The sequence below is a fragment of the Argentina anserina genome, chromosome 1 (genome assembly GCF_933775445.1).
Source record: "Argentina anserina chromosome 1, drPotAnse1.1, whole genome shotgun sequence".
Taxonomy (NCBI): Eukaryota; Viridiplantae; Streptophyta; class Magnoliopsida; order Rosales; family Rosaceae; genus Argentina; species Argentina anserina.
The window spans coordinates 872,381-888,100 of NC_065872.1; the positions used below are offsets into that span (position 1 = coordinate 872,381).

Consider the following 15,720-nt stretch of genomic DNA (forward strand, 5'->3'; position numbering starts at 1 on the left):
CGTTAATAATGTCTTAAGCAATCATTTATAAGTATAGAGACAAACATTTTGTGACACACTAGTCTTGGACAAGAAATTATAATTATAATTATAATTATATATATATGATTTCATTTCGTACTTTTGTAATGTAATATTACAAAAGCCAAATAACTTGAGGAGCATATTAGGACTTCGTAACTGCCACCGTCTCCATACATCCCAACTCGTCACTCACTCTCTCGCCGAAAGCTAAACAACAAAACAGAACACTCAGAAACATATGGAACTCTTACTACTCTCCCCTAATCTCTCAAAGCCAGAAACACGAACAAGAACAAAACTAAGCACAGAATCAAATCTTCATGGCCACCACGGCTCCCTCCTCTCTCCACCAAACATTTCTATCCCCAAAACACCCTCGCTTCAACCCCAATTCCCATCTCTCTCCTCCTCGTCTCCGCTTCAGCTCTCTCCCCATTCGCGCCACCTCTGCAATAACCCTACAACAGGTGCTACCTCATCTCTACTCTACACTCACTTTTGGTTCGTAAAGCTTGAATCTTTAGGACCCCATTTGGTCAAGTTTCAATTTTGCTTCATAAAGTTTTGGTCTTTAGGAGCAGAGCTTGAGCACCCATAAGAGTCAAAGCTCAGGCCTTGAGTTTCTGTCATGCCCAGTTTGCTATGAACCGCTCATACGAAAAGGCCCAACTGGTTTGAACCTGTGAGTACTTTGCTTAATTCCCAGTTATGAATATTTAAGATGAAAAAAGCCGAGGCTTTTTGTGTGAATTTTTATAGTGTCTGATTTGGTTTTGTTGGGTTTGGTAGGGAAGCAATATACAGGTCAGGTTTCAAGTGCAAGAAATGTGACAAGTCGTATTCCAGCAAGGACATTTACTTGGACCTTACTGTTACTGCTGGGTTGAAGCAGTATGTTGAGTTCAACCCAGCTGGGACTGAGCTGTTTAGAAGTCCACTTGTGTCGTTTTTGTATGAGAGAGGTTGGCGCCAGAACTTTAGCACTAGTGGATTTCCAGGTCCTGATGAAGAGGTATGTGTCAATTGGTTAATGAGTTTTGAATGCTTAGTTGTGTGGCTCATTTCAGTTTTGTGTGTGTGCCCATTAAGATTTGCATGGTGCTTTTATGTTCTATGCAGTTTAAAATGGCTCAGGAATACTTTAAACCCGCGGAAGGTGGTCTTTTAGTGGATGTGAGCTGTGGGAGTGGTTTGTTCTCGAGGAAATTTGCAAAATCGGAGGCTTATTCTGCAGTTGTGGCGCTTGATTTTTCGGAAAATATGCTTCGACAGTGCTATGATTTTCTCAAAAGAGATGCTACTCTTTTGGCTACGTGAGTCTTGTCTGCCTTTTTTGGTTCTTTGCTTATTAGTTTCTCAATGCTATTTAGGTAAAAAGAAGAGAGAGAAAGATGTGTATCCGTCTTTACTAATTTAGCTTGTTACACATTGTTGGAGTAAGTTCAGGAATCTTGCTCTTGTAAGGGCAGATGTTTCAAGGCTTCCATTTGCATCAAGTTCAGTCGATGCTGTCCATGCCGGTGCAGCACTGCACTGCTGGCCCTCTCCTTCAAATGCCGTAAGTGTGGTTTGACTTGTTTCCTTATATTTTTCCTTTAAGTTACTTCCTTTAAGTGCTTTTCAAGAAAACAGGATTTCATGTTTATTCGGTATGAAGAAAGAAATTTTATGCAATCCTCTATTTACTCGAAAAGAAATGATATGTGGAACTTTGAGAAAAACTTGGAGCCTTTGACCCTTGTTCCTCTCAACAGGCTATAGCGCACTAGGCCTCTATCTGTGCATATGGTAACATGAACTCTCATAGGATAGTCCGGGGTTAAGTGGCCTAGTTGGTTCCTGCAGAACATACTGCAACTATAATAGTATAAAGTACTGTTTACATCTATTAATATATTTTTTGTTGAAATTTTTGGAATCAGCTATCTTACTATTTTGGTGTTAGCAAGTGTGTACATATGTATACTCTATTTTCTGGTAGAGCTTTGTTTTGCATCTGAACATTATGATCTCCAAATCTCTTTTAAGTTTTCAGCTTTTGCTCAATTAAATCATGTGTACCGATAGAATATAACTTTTCTGACTATCTCACCTCTCATATATTTCCAGGTTGCTGAAATCACACGTGTATTACGAAGTGGTGGTGTCTTTGTTGGAACCACTTTCCTTCGGTATACTCCAACCACTCCCTGGTATATCAGGCCATTCAGAGAGGTGATAGTTATTCAATGAGTCTCAAATGTGGTCAGTCATACATGAGAGTCTTTGGGTGGATTTTGTAATTTACAATCGTAGACTTTTCTTGGGTTGGTTTTTATTAATCTTTATTTTGGGACTTTTTAAAGGTTCATTTACTCTGGTTTACGCTTTATGTAAAACCTGGCTATGTTGATTTTCAATAGGGAGTGTCGTTGGGAAGATATATATCCAACTAGGAGTTGGTTTGTCTGAGGAATTCTTATTCCAAGATGGAGATTTTACTTTTAGTAAATAAGTAAATTTCATGCTCTGCAGTTAAGAATTGTTGATTGTTATACTATACCTTTCACTCTTTCAGACATATTAACTGTCAGGCAGGTGAATGTTACTCAGATGCTCTTTATGTATCCACATACATTTTATTATTCTATAGAAACTTCTCAATAGCAAATTAAAACTAATCAGGGCTTTGATATAGCATAGTTGAGTGTTTGCAGAATTTGGAGCATGGGTTTTACTAAAATATGTTGAATGGCTTGAGATAGACCATAAATATTGATCTTAAGATGTTATTTATGTGGCAGAGGATTGCTCAGGGCTCCAGCTACTTAACGGAGGAAGAGATACAGGACTTGTGTACATCATGTGGTCTCACTAACTACTCGAGCAAAGTTCAGCAATCCTTCATCATGTTTTCAGCTCAGAAACCTTAGTACTAGGTTTGAGCCATTTGAATATCGTATCTCCTTTACAAGCTTTCATCATATTTCTTGTTAATTTGTTGTATAGTGTGTAATATGATTGTATAAATATCTGAAAAGAAGAAAAAACGAAACCTGAAAAGGTGGAAAATCTGGGTAGATGTAAAGTATCATTATGAAATATGAATAAGAAGTACTTTAGTAATGATAATAGTGCTTAACACGATCATGACTGTTAGTGGTTACTGGTTACTGATGACAGATGAATGGGTGATTTTAATCTGAATTAAACTGAGTTGATTATGGCATAAAGACAAATGCTCAGAGTCAATAAACAACTAAATAACATAAACTTGTACTCTACCAATTGGTGACTGGAAATCTTGGAGTGTAATGTATTAATAAAAGGGCTCATACACATAGATTAACTATAGTTCCAATTACCCAGGCTAGCAAACAAAAACAATAAAATATGCATGTAAGAAGAGGAAGAAAAGGACTAGTTCAAGCCACATTTCCTTGAGCCTTTGTTTATACTGTATTCTTAAGAACAATATTTCAGCTAAAAGTTTACATTTTTCTAAGCACGATAAAAAGAATTCTTTTTTACTTGTGTGGAACTAGATTACTAGAACTAGTCTACTTCTGCATATCATGATGCAGATGTAGCCTTGTAGTCTTTAATATTTGGAAAAGGGGCTGCATGTGACTTAACCCATAAAACTAAGGGTATGCATATATAATAGGCTTTAAAGAAACCCCTTTTGATATAGCAGAATGGAGTGAGCCTCAGACTACCAGAGGCCATAGCAGAGGGGCAGGGAGATCCCCTCGTGCGGCTCAGCCGCTGAATCTGCAACCCCTATTTGTTCTTCTAACCATATTCACATCCACATCATCTTGTCTCTCCGGATCTTTGACCATAGACCACCACCTACGACTTTGAAGTGTTTGTATGATAAAAAGAGAATATCTTGGGTCAGTTCCAATACACACTTAAGCTTTTGAACCCTAGACGTTTTGCTTTGGTTTGTATTTGAAACCCTGGTTCTTTGGATCCCTTGCACGTGAGCTTCTTGCTTACTATAATTCCTTTCTTCTTTTCATGGCACGTGAGGCTTGCCCATCCTCCCTCTTCTTTGATTCTGTTTTTCTTTCTTCCTTTCAATTTTGTTTTAGATAGTTGCTTGTGTGTATTTACTTGGATATTTGCTTCTTTTATTTGGTGTACTCGTGCATCTTGTATGAATTTCATTGGTCAAATTGGTGCTGAAGATCATGAACCTGTTCTAAGTAGCATGATGAAAGAGTTATCTGTATACTTTTTTATGTTGTTTTTTTCCTGATAATTATAGGAGTTCTGATCTTGTTTTAGATAAATAGAGTTTATGTACTGAGGGATCTATTGTAGTTTGTATTTTCTGTTTGTCTTTCTCATTCTCTGGAAAACAAATCGTACTTAATGAATCTATGAGACTAGTGTTCACTTTTGCTTACGACAGTAGAATACAGAAGACAGTAACAAAGAAACCAGCTAGGGAAAAAACAAACCTCAAAAGAAGAAGGGTCAAAAATTTCATGCTTGAGCTCGACCCAAGGTGAATATAGGTAATAGCTTAGGGACTAAACTGCCTAGTGTGTATAATGTAAGATTTTGTGTGAACCAAATTGTTTAGAGCTTGTATTATGCCAAATCCTCTTATGCTTCATAGTTGTACCTGTAGGAGTTGAACTTAATCTTCTCTATAAACTACTTGGAAGAATTTTGCTAGAATCAGTAGATGATTGAGAACTGTTGTCTATATGGTGAAAAAAAGATTTTCAGCTCGTAAAAACTCGAAATTGAATGGTAGACCTGAAGGGTATGAATGGCAAAATGCAAGATTGAAAATACTGTTAGCATTGTAAACCCCAAGATAACTCTTGGATGGAGTTCAGAGGCGCATTAAGCAAGGTCTTCCTCAAAATTAGCAATGGAACCTCTAATTAATTAGGTGATTAACTAGTGCTTAATTAGTTGTGCTTGTCTGTGAAATGGTTGTTACAAAACCACATTATTATTAAAGCAGAGGGACTTGAGATTAGTGGAGCTGTGGAGTTGTTGATTGATTAATGTTGACATGTTTTATTCCCTAAAATCGGGTTTTTTTTCCCGTACATGTCTTGTTTTGACTCTTATCAGATGCAAGGCATATGACACTAAAGACGGTGTTCTTAGCCAACACTTCAGTGCCCTTTGCTTTTCTCTGTTGAATCCATAAGAGTTACAGTAGTATATAATCTTCAACCTTATCACCTCACTCAAAGGACTCACAGTTCAGGTATCAAACAAGACCATGAATGGTGACAGCTCCATATTGTTTTGACATGCGAATTTTCCCCAAAAACCGATATTTTGATCTTTCGATCACGAATACGCTAAACCACTACACATTATTAGGTCCATTTTAAAGCTTTCACCTTGTTTGTGACACTGCAGCTCTGAAACCCTTTACTTTGCTATAGGCTGATTAGGCTCTAATTGCTTAACTTTGAAGACAGGAGGTGTACAAGAATGACATCAAAGCAACAGGCGAGAATAAGGGAAGAGACGCACAGAAATATACCAAGATAGAATAGTTGGGTTTTTAACTAACCTGGCCGACTCATTGGGATGAGAAACTCAAGTTTTCTGGATCCAACTCGAGCTTTCCAAATTACCAGAAGTCTGGTGTTAAGGTTCACTTTCTGGGACTTTCACCTATCAGTCTGGTAACACAGAAATATCAACCCCTGTGGTTCGGTTTCTTTTTTTCTTTTTCATTTTCCCATTTCAAAGTGATCTGTGTTGGGAAAGTAGTGGCTGCCTAATACATGGCCAATGGATAAATGATTATCCAAAGATCTGACTTTTCCCTGGTGTGATTAGCGGAAATAGCAAAAAAAAAGACACGATATTTAACGAGATTCGTCAAATAAGCCTACGTCCTCGGGGCAGCAATAATACTTTCTTCCAATATATTAGATAATGGGATTACAAGAAATAACTCACTCTAGACTAACTAAAGTGGTAACACATTTATCTCTCAAGAGGAATTTTCTTCTCACTAATTACGACAATCTTTCTCTCAAGCTATCTAAGTGAGGTGTCTACACAAACACTCTAAGGTTTGTATCTTTGTCTTGTTGTGATATATTTGCTGCAATCTTCATGTCTTTACATAGGCAAATGACTTCACGCACCATGTTATGCAACTCATGCAAGGAACATGCAATTGGAAATAAAGTCAAATGTCTTCCAAATTTGATGTTTCAATGCATGCTCATTAATGCATATTTCCTCAATCTTCAAAAATTGCTGCCACTTTCCTCCATCTTCAAAGATTCTGCCACTTTCTCACCTATGTTTATAGGTTTGTTTCTTCATTTTCAAACTAAGCTGCACCCATACTATATGAATAGAAAACTAGCCTTGTGTAAATCAGTAAATCAGTAAATCACCACAGGAAGATTGCACCCCCATCATAAATCAGTAAATCACCACAGGAAGATTGCACCCCCATCAATCTGCAACAAGTGGCTAGTTCCTACTGATTTCACCAAATCTAAGAGATGAGAATCAATGAAAGTAAAGGTGAAAACTGAAAATGGTGTGACACAGACGCAGCTCCTTCAAGATGAAGTCGGTTAGTTTAGCATTAGAGCTCTTCAGCCAAGGTGATGAGCAGGCAGAGCAGCATTAGTTTATACAGGTTTTAGAGAAATGGGAGACACGGAAACAGCGCCCACGTTCCCCTCATAATCTTACTTACTTCCCCTTTTTTTCTCAGCTCTCTCTCTCTCTCTCTCTCTCTCTCTCTCTCTCTCTCTCACATATGTTGCAAGCCCCCCTATTCACAAAATACCACTCCCAAGGAATAAATATATAAACCTTTCCTCTCTTGTGAAGCTCCATAAATACTCTTCTCACCATATCCCTCAGTCCATCTCTCTCGCTTTTCTCTTCTGCTCACACCATTGTCTTGATAACAGCTCGAGCAGGGCACTTGCATTGCAGTGTTTATGTGATCATGGTTTGTCTCTGTGCCTCTCTGTCTTCTCTATTCCATAATTCTCATCCAGTTTGTGGATCATATGTATAATTGTTTGATAATTCTAATTCTGATTGAATTGGGGCATGTAATTCAGGGAATTCAGAAGCCTGCATGGTTGGAAGCCCTCTACACGCAGAAGTTCTTTGCAGCTTGCTCCGTTCATGAAATTGCAAAGAAGAATGAAAAGAACGTTTACTGTTTGGATTGTTGCACCAGTATATGCCCCCATTGTCTACCTTCCCACCGTTGCCATAGGCTCCTTCAAATTCGTCGCTATGTTTACCACGATGTTGTAAGATTGGAAGACCTTCAAAAGCTCGTCGACTGCAATAATGTTCAGGTTTGTTACAGGACTGTTGCTCTTCAAATTCCAATTCCCATTCCAATTTAGTAAAGTTAATTGCCAATTTAGTTAGCTGAATTAGTGTCTCTTTGTTTTTCAGTCATATACCATAAATAACGCCAAAGTGGTTTTCATCAAGAAGAGACCTCAGAATAGGCAATTCAAGGGTTCAGGAAACTACTGCACTTCTTGTGACAGAAGTCTTCAAGAACCTTATATCCATTGCTCTCTTGGATGCAAGGTAGACATCTATACATGCATGCATGAAAGACTTCAATTTACCTTACATTATCGTATGAAATTAAGACTTCAATTATAATTGAATTGGAATTATGATGAATTACCTCAGGTGGATTATGTGGTTACACTGAAGAGGGGGCTCTCTCCTTACCTGAAGAAATGTGATACACTCCAACTAGGTCCAGACTTCTTGATTCCACTCCAGTGTGAGTCTGATGATCAGGACATGACCAGTGATCAGACTCTCCATTCCACAATTGTGGACTGTGACGATCCAATGAGCTATTCGTCATCATCAGGCTCCGAAAACATGAGCATGAGCATGGCATACATAAATCGCGATCAGATTGTCCGAAAGAAGAGAAGCGGACTCAATTACAGTTACGCGCACTGCTCAAGATCAGCTCACAAAGTTTCAGACGATGATCAAGACATGTCCTCTAACATGACCAGTAGAAGAAAAAGCATTCCTCATAGATCTCCACTGTGTTAGAGGCTAAGCTAGCTAACCAGTTAGCTGTTAGCATAAACAGCAAATTACTCAAACTTGGTATTCAAATTGCCACTACAATTCTCCATTTCATTTTAACTGAAATTCAAATGCTTTACTTAAATTGATTGATTACTCATCTCCTTCTATCTCGAAAATGAAGTTTAATTTACTTTATTAATCACTTGGTCGGGGTGTTTTGTCTTAATGCCATCACGTGGTTCCCAGTTCCGAGTTATTGTTCTTGTACAATTATATAACTCGTTTGATTCGTACTATATCTGAGATTTTTAATCACCATCATCACTAACTAGTCATGAATTTGATGAGGCTCTTCTTGTGATCATATACTCTACACTCTAACCTACGTAAACTCATTGGTTTGTGCTTGAAATCATTCATTAAGAATTTGTACTAATATATACAATAAAACAATTTACACAATTGAATGTGGTACAATATGTGCCTTGATTGTAACGACCTCAAATTTTCGAGTATAAAAACTCAAATTTCGAAGTCGTTAAACACCAAAACAATCTCAATGAATCGAAATCATTTTAAATACCACAGCGGATCATTACTGAGTTCACAATAAAACTCAGACAAACCAATTATTACAAACCAAATTTATAATTCAACATTACATAAAATGGAAATGTAATTAATCCTCACAATCTCTCACAAAAATCCAACAAATAAATCCTCACAAGTTCTCACACAAATCCACAATAAAAACCTCACCAAAAGCAGGATAATGAACGACTTCGAGTCTTCAGAGTTGTCCTTCGATTTCTACTAATCAATACCTGTGGAATTATCCCATACACCATTGAATTGGTGCACCGGGATTGTAAACACAAACCCGGTAAGCTTTACAGCTCGTATGAGTAAAATGTAAATATAACTCGCATATCAATATATACGAAAATCCACAAATCAACAAATATAAATGCACTCATGAGTCAATGGACGGCCCATCTGGTTGTCCCAAAAATATGAAAATGAAAGTACTCATGAGAAATTGGGCAACTCATCTGTTTACCCAAATACATTTATAATACGGGTACTAATGAACGATGGTACACCTCTGTTACCCCTCATGTAGTACACCGCCGATATTGGGCAACCTCCTGCTACCCAACATCCAAAAATATGAGTACTCATGAGCCGATAACCCATCTGTTACCTCACATGCAGTAGTCCGGCAGACAGACTAGAGCTCTAACTGTATCGTAACTTTCGTCCGGCCAAAGGCTAGGTTCCGACATGCCAAACACGTCTGAAGACATAAACACGTCCGAAGACAAAACGTTTTAACAAACTCCATGTTAAAACCACATACAATAATCATCACCTCATATTGTACAAATTAACTCAACATGCTCAATATGTAACTCTAGTCATCAAAATGACATATTCACAATGAAATCATAACAATATATAATATAGCAAACTATGTATATATGTACATATTTACCATTTATACAATTATATATATATATATATTCTACTACATCATATACATGTCGTATTTCAATTTTTAAAACTATGCAAAATCTTGAATCTCCGCAAAGGGTAGATTCGTAAATATGTGAGATTTTACTCACCTTATCAACTCGAGCGTAATTCCATAATTTCCGAATGTAATTCATTTTCTTGATTTATCGATCACCTTGAAAAGATAAGAAAAGAATTTAGAATCGTTTCGTAAACCTTTAAATGTCAAAACAGTAATAATATGTTACTGTTCAGCAATTTCTGGTTTTATGAAATTACTGTTCACGGAGTTACTATTTACGTATTTACTTTTCACGTAAATATGTACAAATACACATCAATTATGTATTCATGTACGTGTACATACTGTTTACGTATTTCTGTACGTACGAATACTATTCAAATGTAAATACTGTCTCAGTAAATATTAATTACTGATGTACCCAGAAATGGAAACTCTAGCTCCACTACTTATCTATTTATACAAGTTTCTAAAATCGGAAACAACTTCTATCGTTAATAACTTTTACATACAACGTCCGATTAGAACACGTCACTTATCCACGAACTCGTATCGATGAGCCCTTCAACTTTCGTGAAGGAAGTTTTCGCAACCGAGCGACGGAATAAAAGTCGATATATACGTTGCGGAAACGTAACGTTTTTCTAATTAAACGTTCCGAAAACGTTTTCGTTTTCGTTTCGAAATGTCGCGAAACACCAATTGTCGTCTTGAAAAACTTTTACAAATTTAACAAATTGAAAATACTCGATAATTAGTTCCGAAAAATTCGGGTTATTACATTGATGTTGCACGAATTGCTGTAGTTGAAATGTCTGTAACACTAGGGTACTGTAATGGTGGAACTTTTACTTGACTTTGATTGTGAGTACAGTTTTTTCTTTACAGGAAAGAAAATATATTAGATAGAGAAGCCTTTAGAGTATTACATTGTACAATGTCAAACACAATACTAGTCTTCTAAAATCAACTAGCCCCTTGATTAAATTATGAATAAAGTTGGCTACAACATCAGCTAGAAAGTTTTTTTTTCCCTAAAAATGTGTTCGAAAGAAATTGAATTGAAGCTTGAAAATCGGAGGTCTTCCACTATATTGAGAAGTCTCCATGATACACTCGAAACTCCATTAACCATATGAATTATAAGGTTAGAGTCGTTTTCCATTTTGATCTTGATTATAGCTGAAATAATATTGAAAACAGAAAGAATTTGATTAACTTGGACTTAACATTGGCACCAAAATGTGAGCTTACTCAAGACCTAATCATAAGATTCATAGCTATTGAGTTCCTCTCTTCCTCTCTCTCTCTCTCTCTCTCTCTCTCTCTCTCTCTCTCTCTCTCAAATTTCTCTGTATTAGCTTTATATGTTGTATGACACACATTTTGTCATAAAATTCCAATGTGACTTAAGAATTGTATGCAGTTATAAACTGCTTCTTATTAAGGAAAACTTTCTTCATTCAAAAAAAATAAAATTAGGATGAGTATCTTAATAACTGAATAAATGTTGCAATGAGTATTGCTGCATATGTACTACACATATGAGGCTACTCCAGACTCAAGACCTAATCATAGCAATTCAGTTCAACTCTCTCTCTCTCTCTCTCTCTCTCAAGTTTGAATAATTTAACCTAGAAGTTGTACAAACAAACAAGTAATTTAGTCTCGATTCAGGTTCTTAATGGATGTCAATGACATAAGTGGATGTTTATGCACGTTAGTGCATATGAGGATCCAAGGTTAAAATGCGTATTTTGTGAAGGTTTCCATTCTTCAGTCACTATAAAAATATGTAAAAGGAAAGGCAAAGACCATGAGGCTTGTCATCGCTCTCTGTTCCCCTATCAGATATCCTCTCTCTCTCTCTCCATTTCTCTGTATTCTCTTCGTATGTATTGATCGGGTTCTCTATCTCTCTTTCAATTTTGAAAAATTTATCTAAAATTTGTACATACAAACAAGTAATTTGGTTTCGATTCATGTTCCGGATGGATGTCAATGATATAAGTGATTTCACACGCATCTTTTTCCACCGGATGCCACTGCATTTTACTGTCATTAATCCATTAAAACGTTAACCTAAATTTCTCTGTGTTACCTTTATATGTTGTATGACACACATTTTGTCATAAAATTCAAATATATGGCTTAAGAAATGTATGCGGTTATAAACTGTTTCTTATTAAGGAAAACTTTCTTCTTTTAAAAAATGTAAAATGGGATTTCGAAGGTGACATATATAGACACAAACAACTATACAATAAATCTCAGTCTCTCTGGGATACCTTAAATACCGAACGCGATAATATCTTAGAGCTTTTATAGCAAATTATCTGTTTCTTCACAAACCTTATGTGCGTTAGTTAAATCTATGTTATAAATAACCTCTTGTGTCACACAAACTTGTACCTTCACCAAACCTCTCCCATTGTATCACTTGTCTGCGTCAAAAAGGCAGAACTACAAGGACGAGTATAGGGGAAGCCCAGAAATCCAAAATCCAACATGTTCTTCGGCATTAGAACAATGCCGTCGAAACATTTGGTTCTTTTTGTGATCGTAGCCATCTCCTTCGTCTTTGTTTTTTCAGCTTCTGCAGAAAGCCATCAACTTTCTCACACAGGTAAAATGGGGATTATGCATGATATCGGGTTTGGTTTTTATTGGTAAGAAAGATGGTTTGAGACCCCAAATTTGAGTCACGAATGCATGCATGCATGTCGTGATCACTTCTAACTCGATAAATGATCGATATGTGTCATTTTTATGTTGCTTTAATTTGATGCGAACTTTCATTTTGTGTGCGTGGATTTTTGCCTTGCTCTTGTGGAAATTGATTGGATTTTGTGTTGTTGTTAATGGTGAAGGGGAAGAACAATTAAAGGATTCTAGTGGAATAATCACATGGGGAAGAAGGAGGTCTCTTGAAGAAGGACAAGGACATGGACAGGGACAAGGAGATGGACAAGGGCAAGGGCAATGAGAAGGAGAAGGAGAAGAAGAGACTTTGGCTGCGTTTGGTAGTGCTTCTGAGCTCTGCGCTTATAAGCAAAGTCGCATGTAAGTGTTTGGTAAATTGAAAATGCGGAGCTTTTTTAAGAAGCCAACGCTTTTTCAAGCCAAAAGCAGAAGGAAGTCATACCCTCTTTTTAAAAGTCGGCTTCCGCTTCTTCAATTCAGCGATAATGTAGCGAATTAATGAATATTTTGAAATACCACTGGATACCCTCGTGGATTCATTATAATTACGGCCTAATACCAATTGTTAAAACCCTCCTCTTCATCTCCCCTCCTCTTCTCTCTCTCTCAATCCTGCTGCGCTGCTTCGTCGATCCAAAATCTTGGGTTGAAAGAGAGGGACACAGGGTGATGGACTGATCAATTGGTAAGTTGTCTTCTTCTATCTCAGTCATAAATCTATGATTTTTTCCCCTAACTTTCATGGTAGATCCAAAACTAAAGGTGTTAGATTAAAAGGTATTGCAGCCAATCCTTGTTTCTAATTTATTTTGTTTTTGGGTTTTGATTGATATGAAATTTTGGGTAATTGTATTCAATATAAATTTGTACTAATTGTTATCAAATAGGAATTGGTAATTTATATGTGAATTCAATTACCAAGATTGTGGATTTGCATATTAGTATATATATAAGTGAATTGTGATTGCGAACGGGAAGTTTTGTTAGCTCATGCAAGATAATCAATGAATGTGTGGTGCATGAGAAGCATCTTATTCGGGTGCTTGTGCATTGCTTTGAGAATAGCTGACAAGTTTTTGTTTGCATTACTTTGAATGCTTACCATAGAAATGATATGATCAATTAGTACTCAATACAAGATTTATAAGCTTATGGGAAGCCACTATTGTGGCCAGGAGTTGGCAAATTAATATTCTCAGAAGTTTAGGTGCTAACTTCCAAACTTGATCGTTGCTTGTTATTGTCATAATGCTTTAGCAATATTTGCAGGACCATTAGATGAGTTGATAGTTCTTGAATTCTATACATATATTCATTTTTTTAGTCAGACTGGTGATTCATGCAAGTTTAATGTTATAGTCTTCATTGATCTAATTTATAACTCTATATCATTTACCCAGTATTACTGCTTGTGTGATGTTGCCGTAAATATCCTTTTTCTAATTATTCCAGTATGCTACTACCTACTATTATGAAATCTATATATTGTGGTAATGGTCTAAAACCTGTAGATACATTTATAGCTTTCTAGTTTATCTTAGTCTTCCTTATCAAAGCCAATCAGAATAATTGGATGATCTAAAAGACCCACATGAAAAAAATGGTTTTACAACTTCTGTGTTTTCTCTATATGCTTTGTGTTTTCTCTACATTTTGTAATGTTACTTTTAATTCGTTTCATTGTTCTCTACCTGGCTTTCTCTTCCACCTGTATCTGCAACTTCCTATTATTGTTTGATTTGGCGTAAGAGGTGCACACTTTCTATTACTGTGGGCGTCTTTATCAATGATATGTATTTCTGTCGCATCCTTCATAATAATCACAAGATACTGGTGTCGCTCAAATACTGAAGACCTATTCTTCGAAAGAACTATGTGGCATTTGATTTACATAACGTAGGTGTATGATTTCTATCTGTTTATGCTGTCAGGTACAAGTAGAATTAATCCAGAACCGAAAATTGGAAGGCCTCCTAAAGTAAGCCATTTTAGAATTTTCCCCATAAGAATTAGCATCCATGAACTTTTTTGATTAAATTTCCTTAGTACTTTCATCTGAAGCTGATTGAATTCCCATCGTTTGAGCCTCTCCAGGTAGTAAGCTCAAGTTTGCAGGCTCCAAACCATCAGAAACTAATTAAGACATCAACAGTAGAACATCATCATCCACCTTTGGGTAATCAGGTAAAATTGTCATCCTTCTCTTATAAGTTATGCCAAACAATATCTTTTGGACCAGAAGGCTTAGTTCCATATTAAACTGCCATAGGTATGTTTGACGATCACACACACATCCCTCAAAATTAATAAGAACATGCTGTTGGCATGTACATCTTTCCACTTCTAAAGTCAAGCAATCACTTTTAAAAGGAGGTCTAACTAACATATCTTGAACCTGTTTAAATACCTACTGGTGAACCAGATGCAGCTCCCCCCTTGAGACAAACTGTAGATGCCCAACAACAACCTGAACAGCAGCGGCAGTTATCAAAGGTTGGGATGTAACATGACTAAGCGACTTGTTTAATTACCAAGTTTGGTGATCCATAATTTCTTGAGTATGTTGAATGTACATGAGATGTTAAGCTACTGATGCTAGTTAGCCATGAAGAACTCACAGTCATGCCACCTGAGATGTTCAGCTACTGATGCTAGTAAGCCGAGAAGAACTTGCAGTCAGTCTATACATTCAGACAGTTTATAGAAATACACCAGTTTATTCTTGTTCATCCTAAATTTTATGGCAAGGAGCTCAAGCTATTGTGTAGATATATTTGTTCACAACCTAAAACTAATGCAATTCATGATTTAGATGTATATGCATTGATTTGTTATATTGCAAATGAATGAAAAAGTCGTCGTTAGTTGGAAAATTTTATGTTCAAATTCTCTCGTGATGGACATTATATTACTTAGTGTTGAAAAAATACATGATGTAACTCTTTATTTCTCGTGTAAATTATATTATTCTATATTTTTACAAGCTAATTATTCAATATTCATGGTATGATAATATTTTAAGAAAATTTGTTGTAGCTCAATCAAGGCACAAAAAAAAAATTAATGTCTAAATTGGTCATTCAACCAAATAAAAAGCACAAGACTGGTACATGCACACATAATGACAAATGAGAAAACGAAACAAGCACCGCATGAGAGCGGCCCTTCCGCAGGCGCAAGGCTCATGCATGAAAGCTAATATTAAGAAACATGATTGCTCAAAGTTTGTCTAAAATTGACCCAAAATTATCTTACATGTCCAAATTTGTCATTTGACAAATTAGAAGCATAAACTAGTTTGAGTTTACCAAACGCTTTGTCATTGTTTTTGCCACTATCAGCCACTTATATAAGTCAGTTTACCAAACAGTCAACTACTTTATTTATCAGCCACTTATTTTCAAAAATCACCATAAACCAATTTTTTT

The 15,720-nt window shown here is 36.4% G+C and overlaps 2 protein-coding genes and 1 long non-coding RNA gene across 4 annotated transcripts; all 3 read left to right on the forward strand.

Annotated features, from left to right (window-relative positions):
• Positions 1-220: 220 nt before the first annotated feature.
• LOC126797960 (uncharacterized methyltransferase At2g41040, chloroplastic-like) lies at positions 221-4,183 on the forward strand. Of its 2 annotated transcripts, none has more exons than XM_050524763.1 (8): positions 221-491; positions 606-706; positions 814-1,036; positions 1,144-1,337; positions 1,471-1,582; positions 2,134-2,238; positions 2,808-2,942; positions 3,701-4,183. In XM_050524763.1, the coding sequence occupies exons 1-7, from the start codon at positions 345-347 to the stop codon at positions 2,934-2,936; spliced, it is 1,011 nt and encodes a 336-aa protein (XP_050380720.1). In that variant the 5' UTR covers positions 221-344; the 3' UTR covers positions 2,937-2,942; positions 3,701-4,183. The 2 variants fall into 2 exon arrangements, with proteins under 2 accessions (XP_050380720.1, XP_050380711.1); XM_050524754.1 differs by having other exon boundaries at positions 600-706; positions 3,701-4,180.
• A 2,657-nt stretch (positions 4,184-6,840) lies between these two features.
• Positions 6,841-8,234, forward strand: LOC126797991 (protein RGF1 INDUCIBLE TRANSCRIPTION FACTOR 1). The gene is made up of 4 exons (XM_050524799.1): positions 6,841-6,976; positions 7,092-7,337; positions 7,441-7,581; positions 7,690-8,234. The coding sequence occupies exons 1-4, from the start codon at positions 6,974-6,976 to the stop codon at positions 8,071-8,073; spliced, it is 774 nt and encodes a 257-aa protein (XP_050380756.1). The 5' UTR covers positions 6,841-6,973; the 3' UTR covers positions 8,074-8,234.
• Positions 8,235-12,881: 4,647 nt separating this feature from the next.
• LOC126798013 (uncharacterized) lies at positions 12,882-15,128 on the forward strand. The gene is made up of 4 exons (XR_007672482.1): positions 12,882-12,977; positions 14,224-14,270; positions 14,387-14,476; positions 14,715-15,128. It is a non-coding gene; the product is annotated as an uncharacterized LOC126798013 (long non-coding RNA).
• The last annotated feature ends 592 nt before the right edge of the window (positions 15,129-15,720 follow it).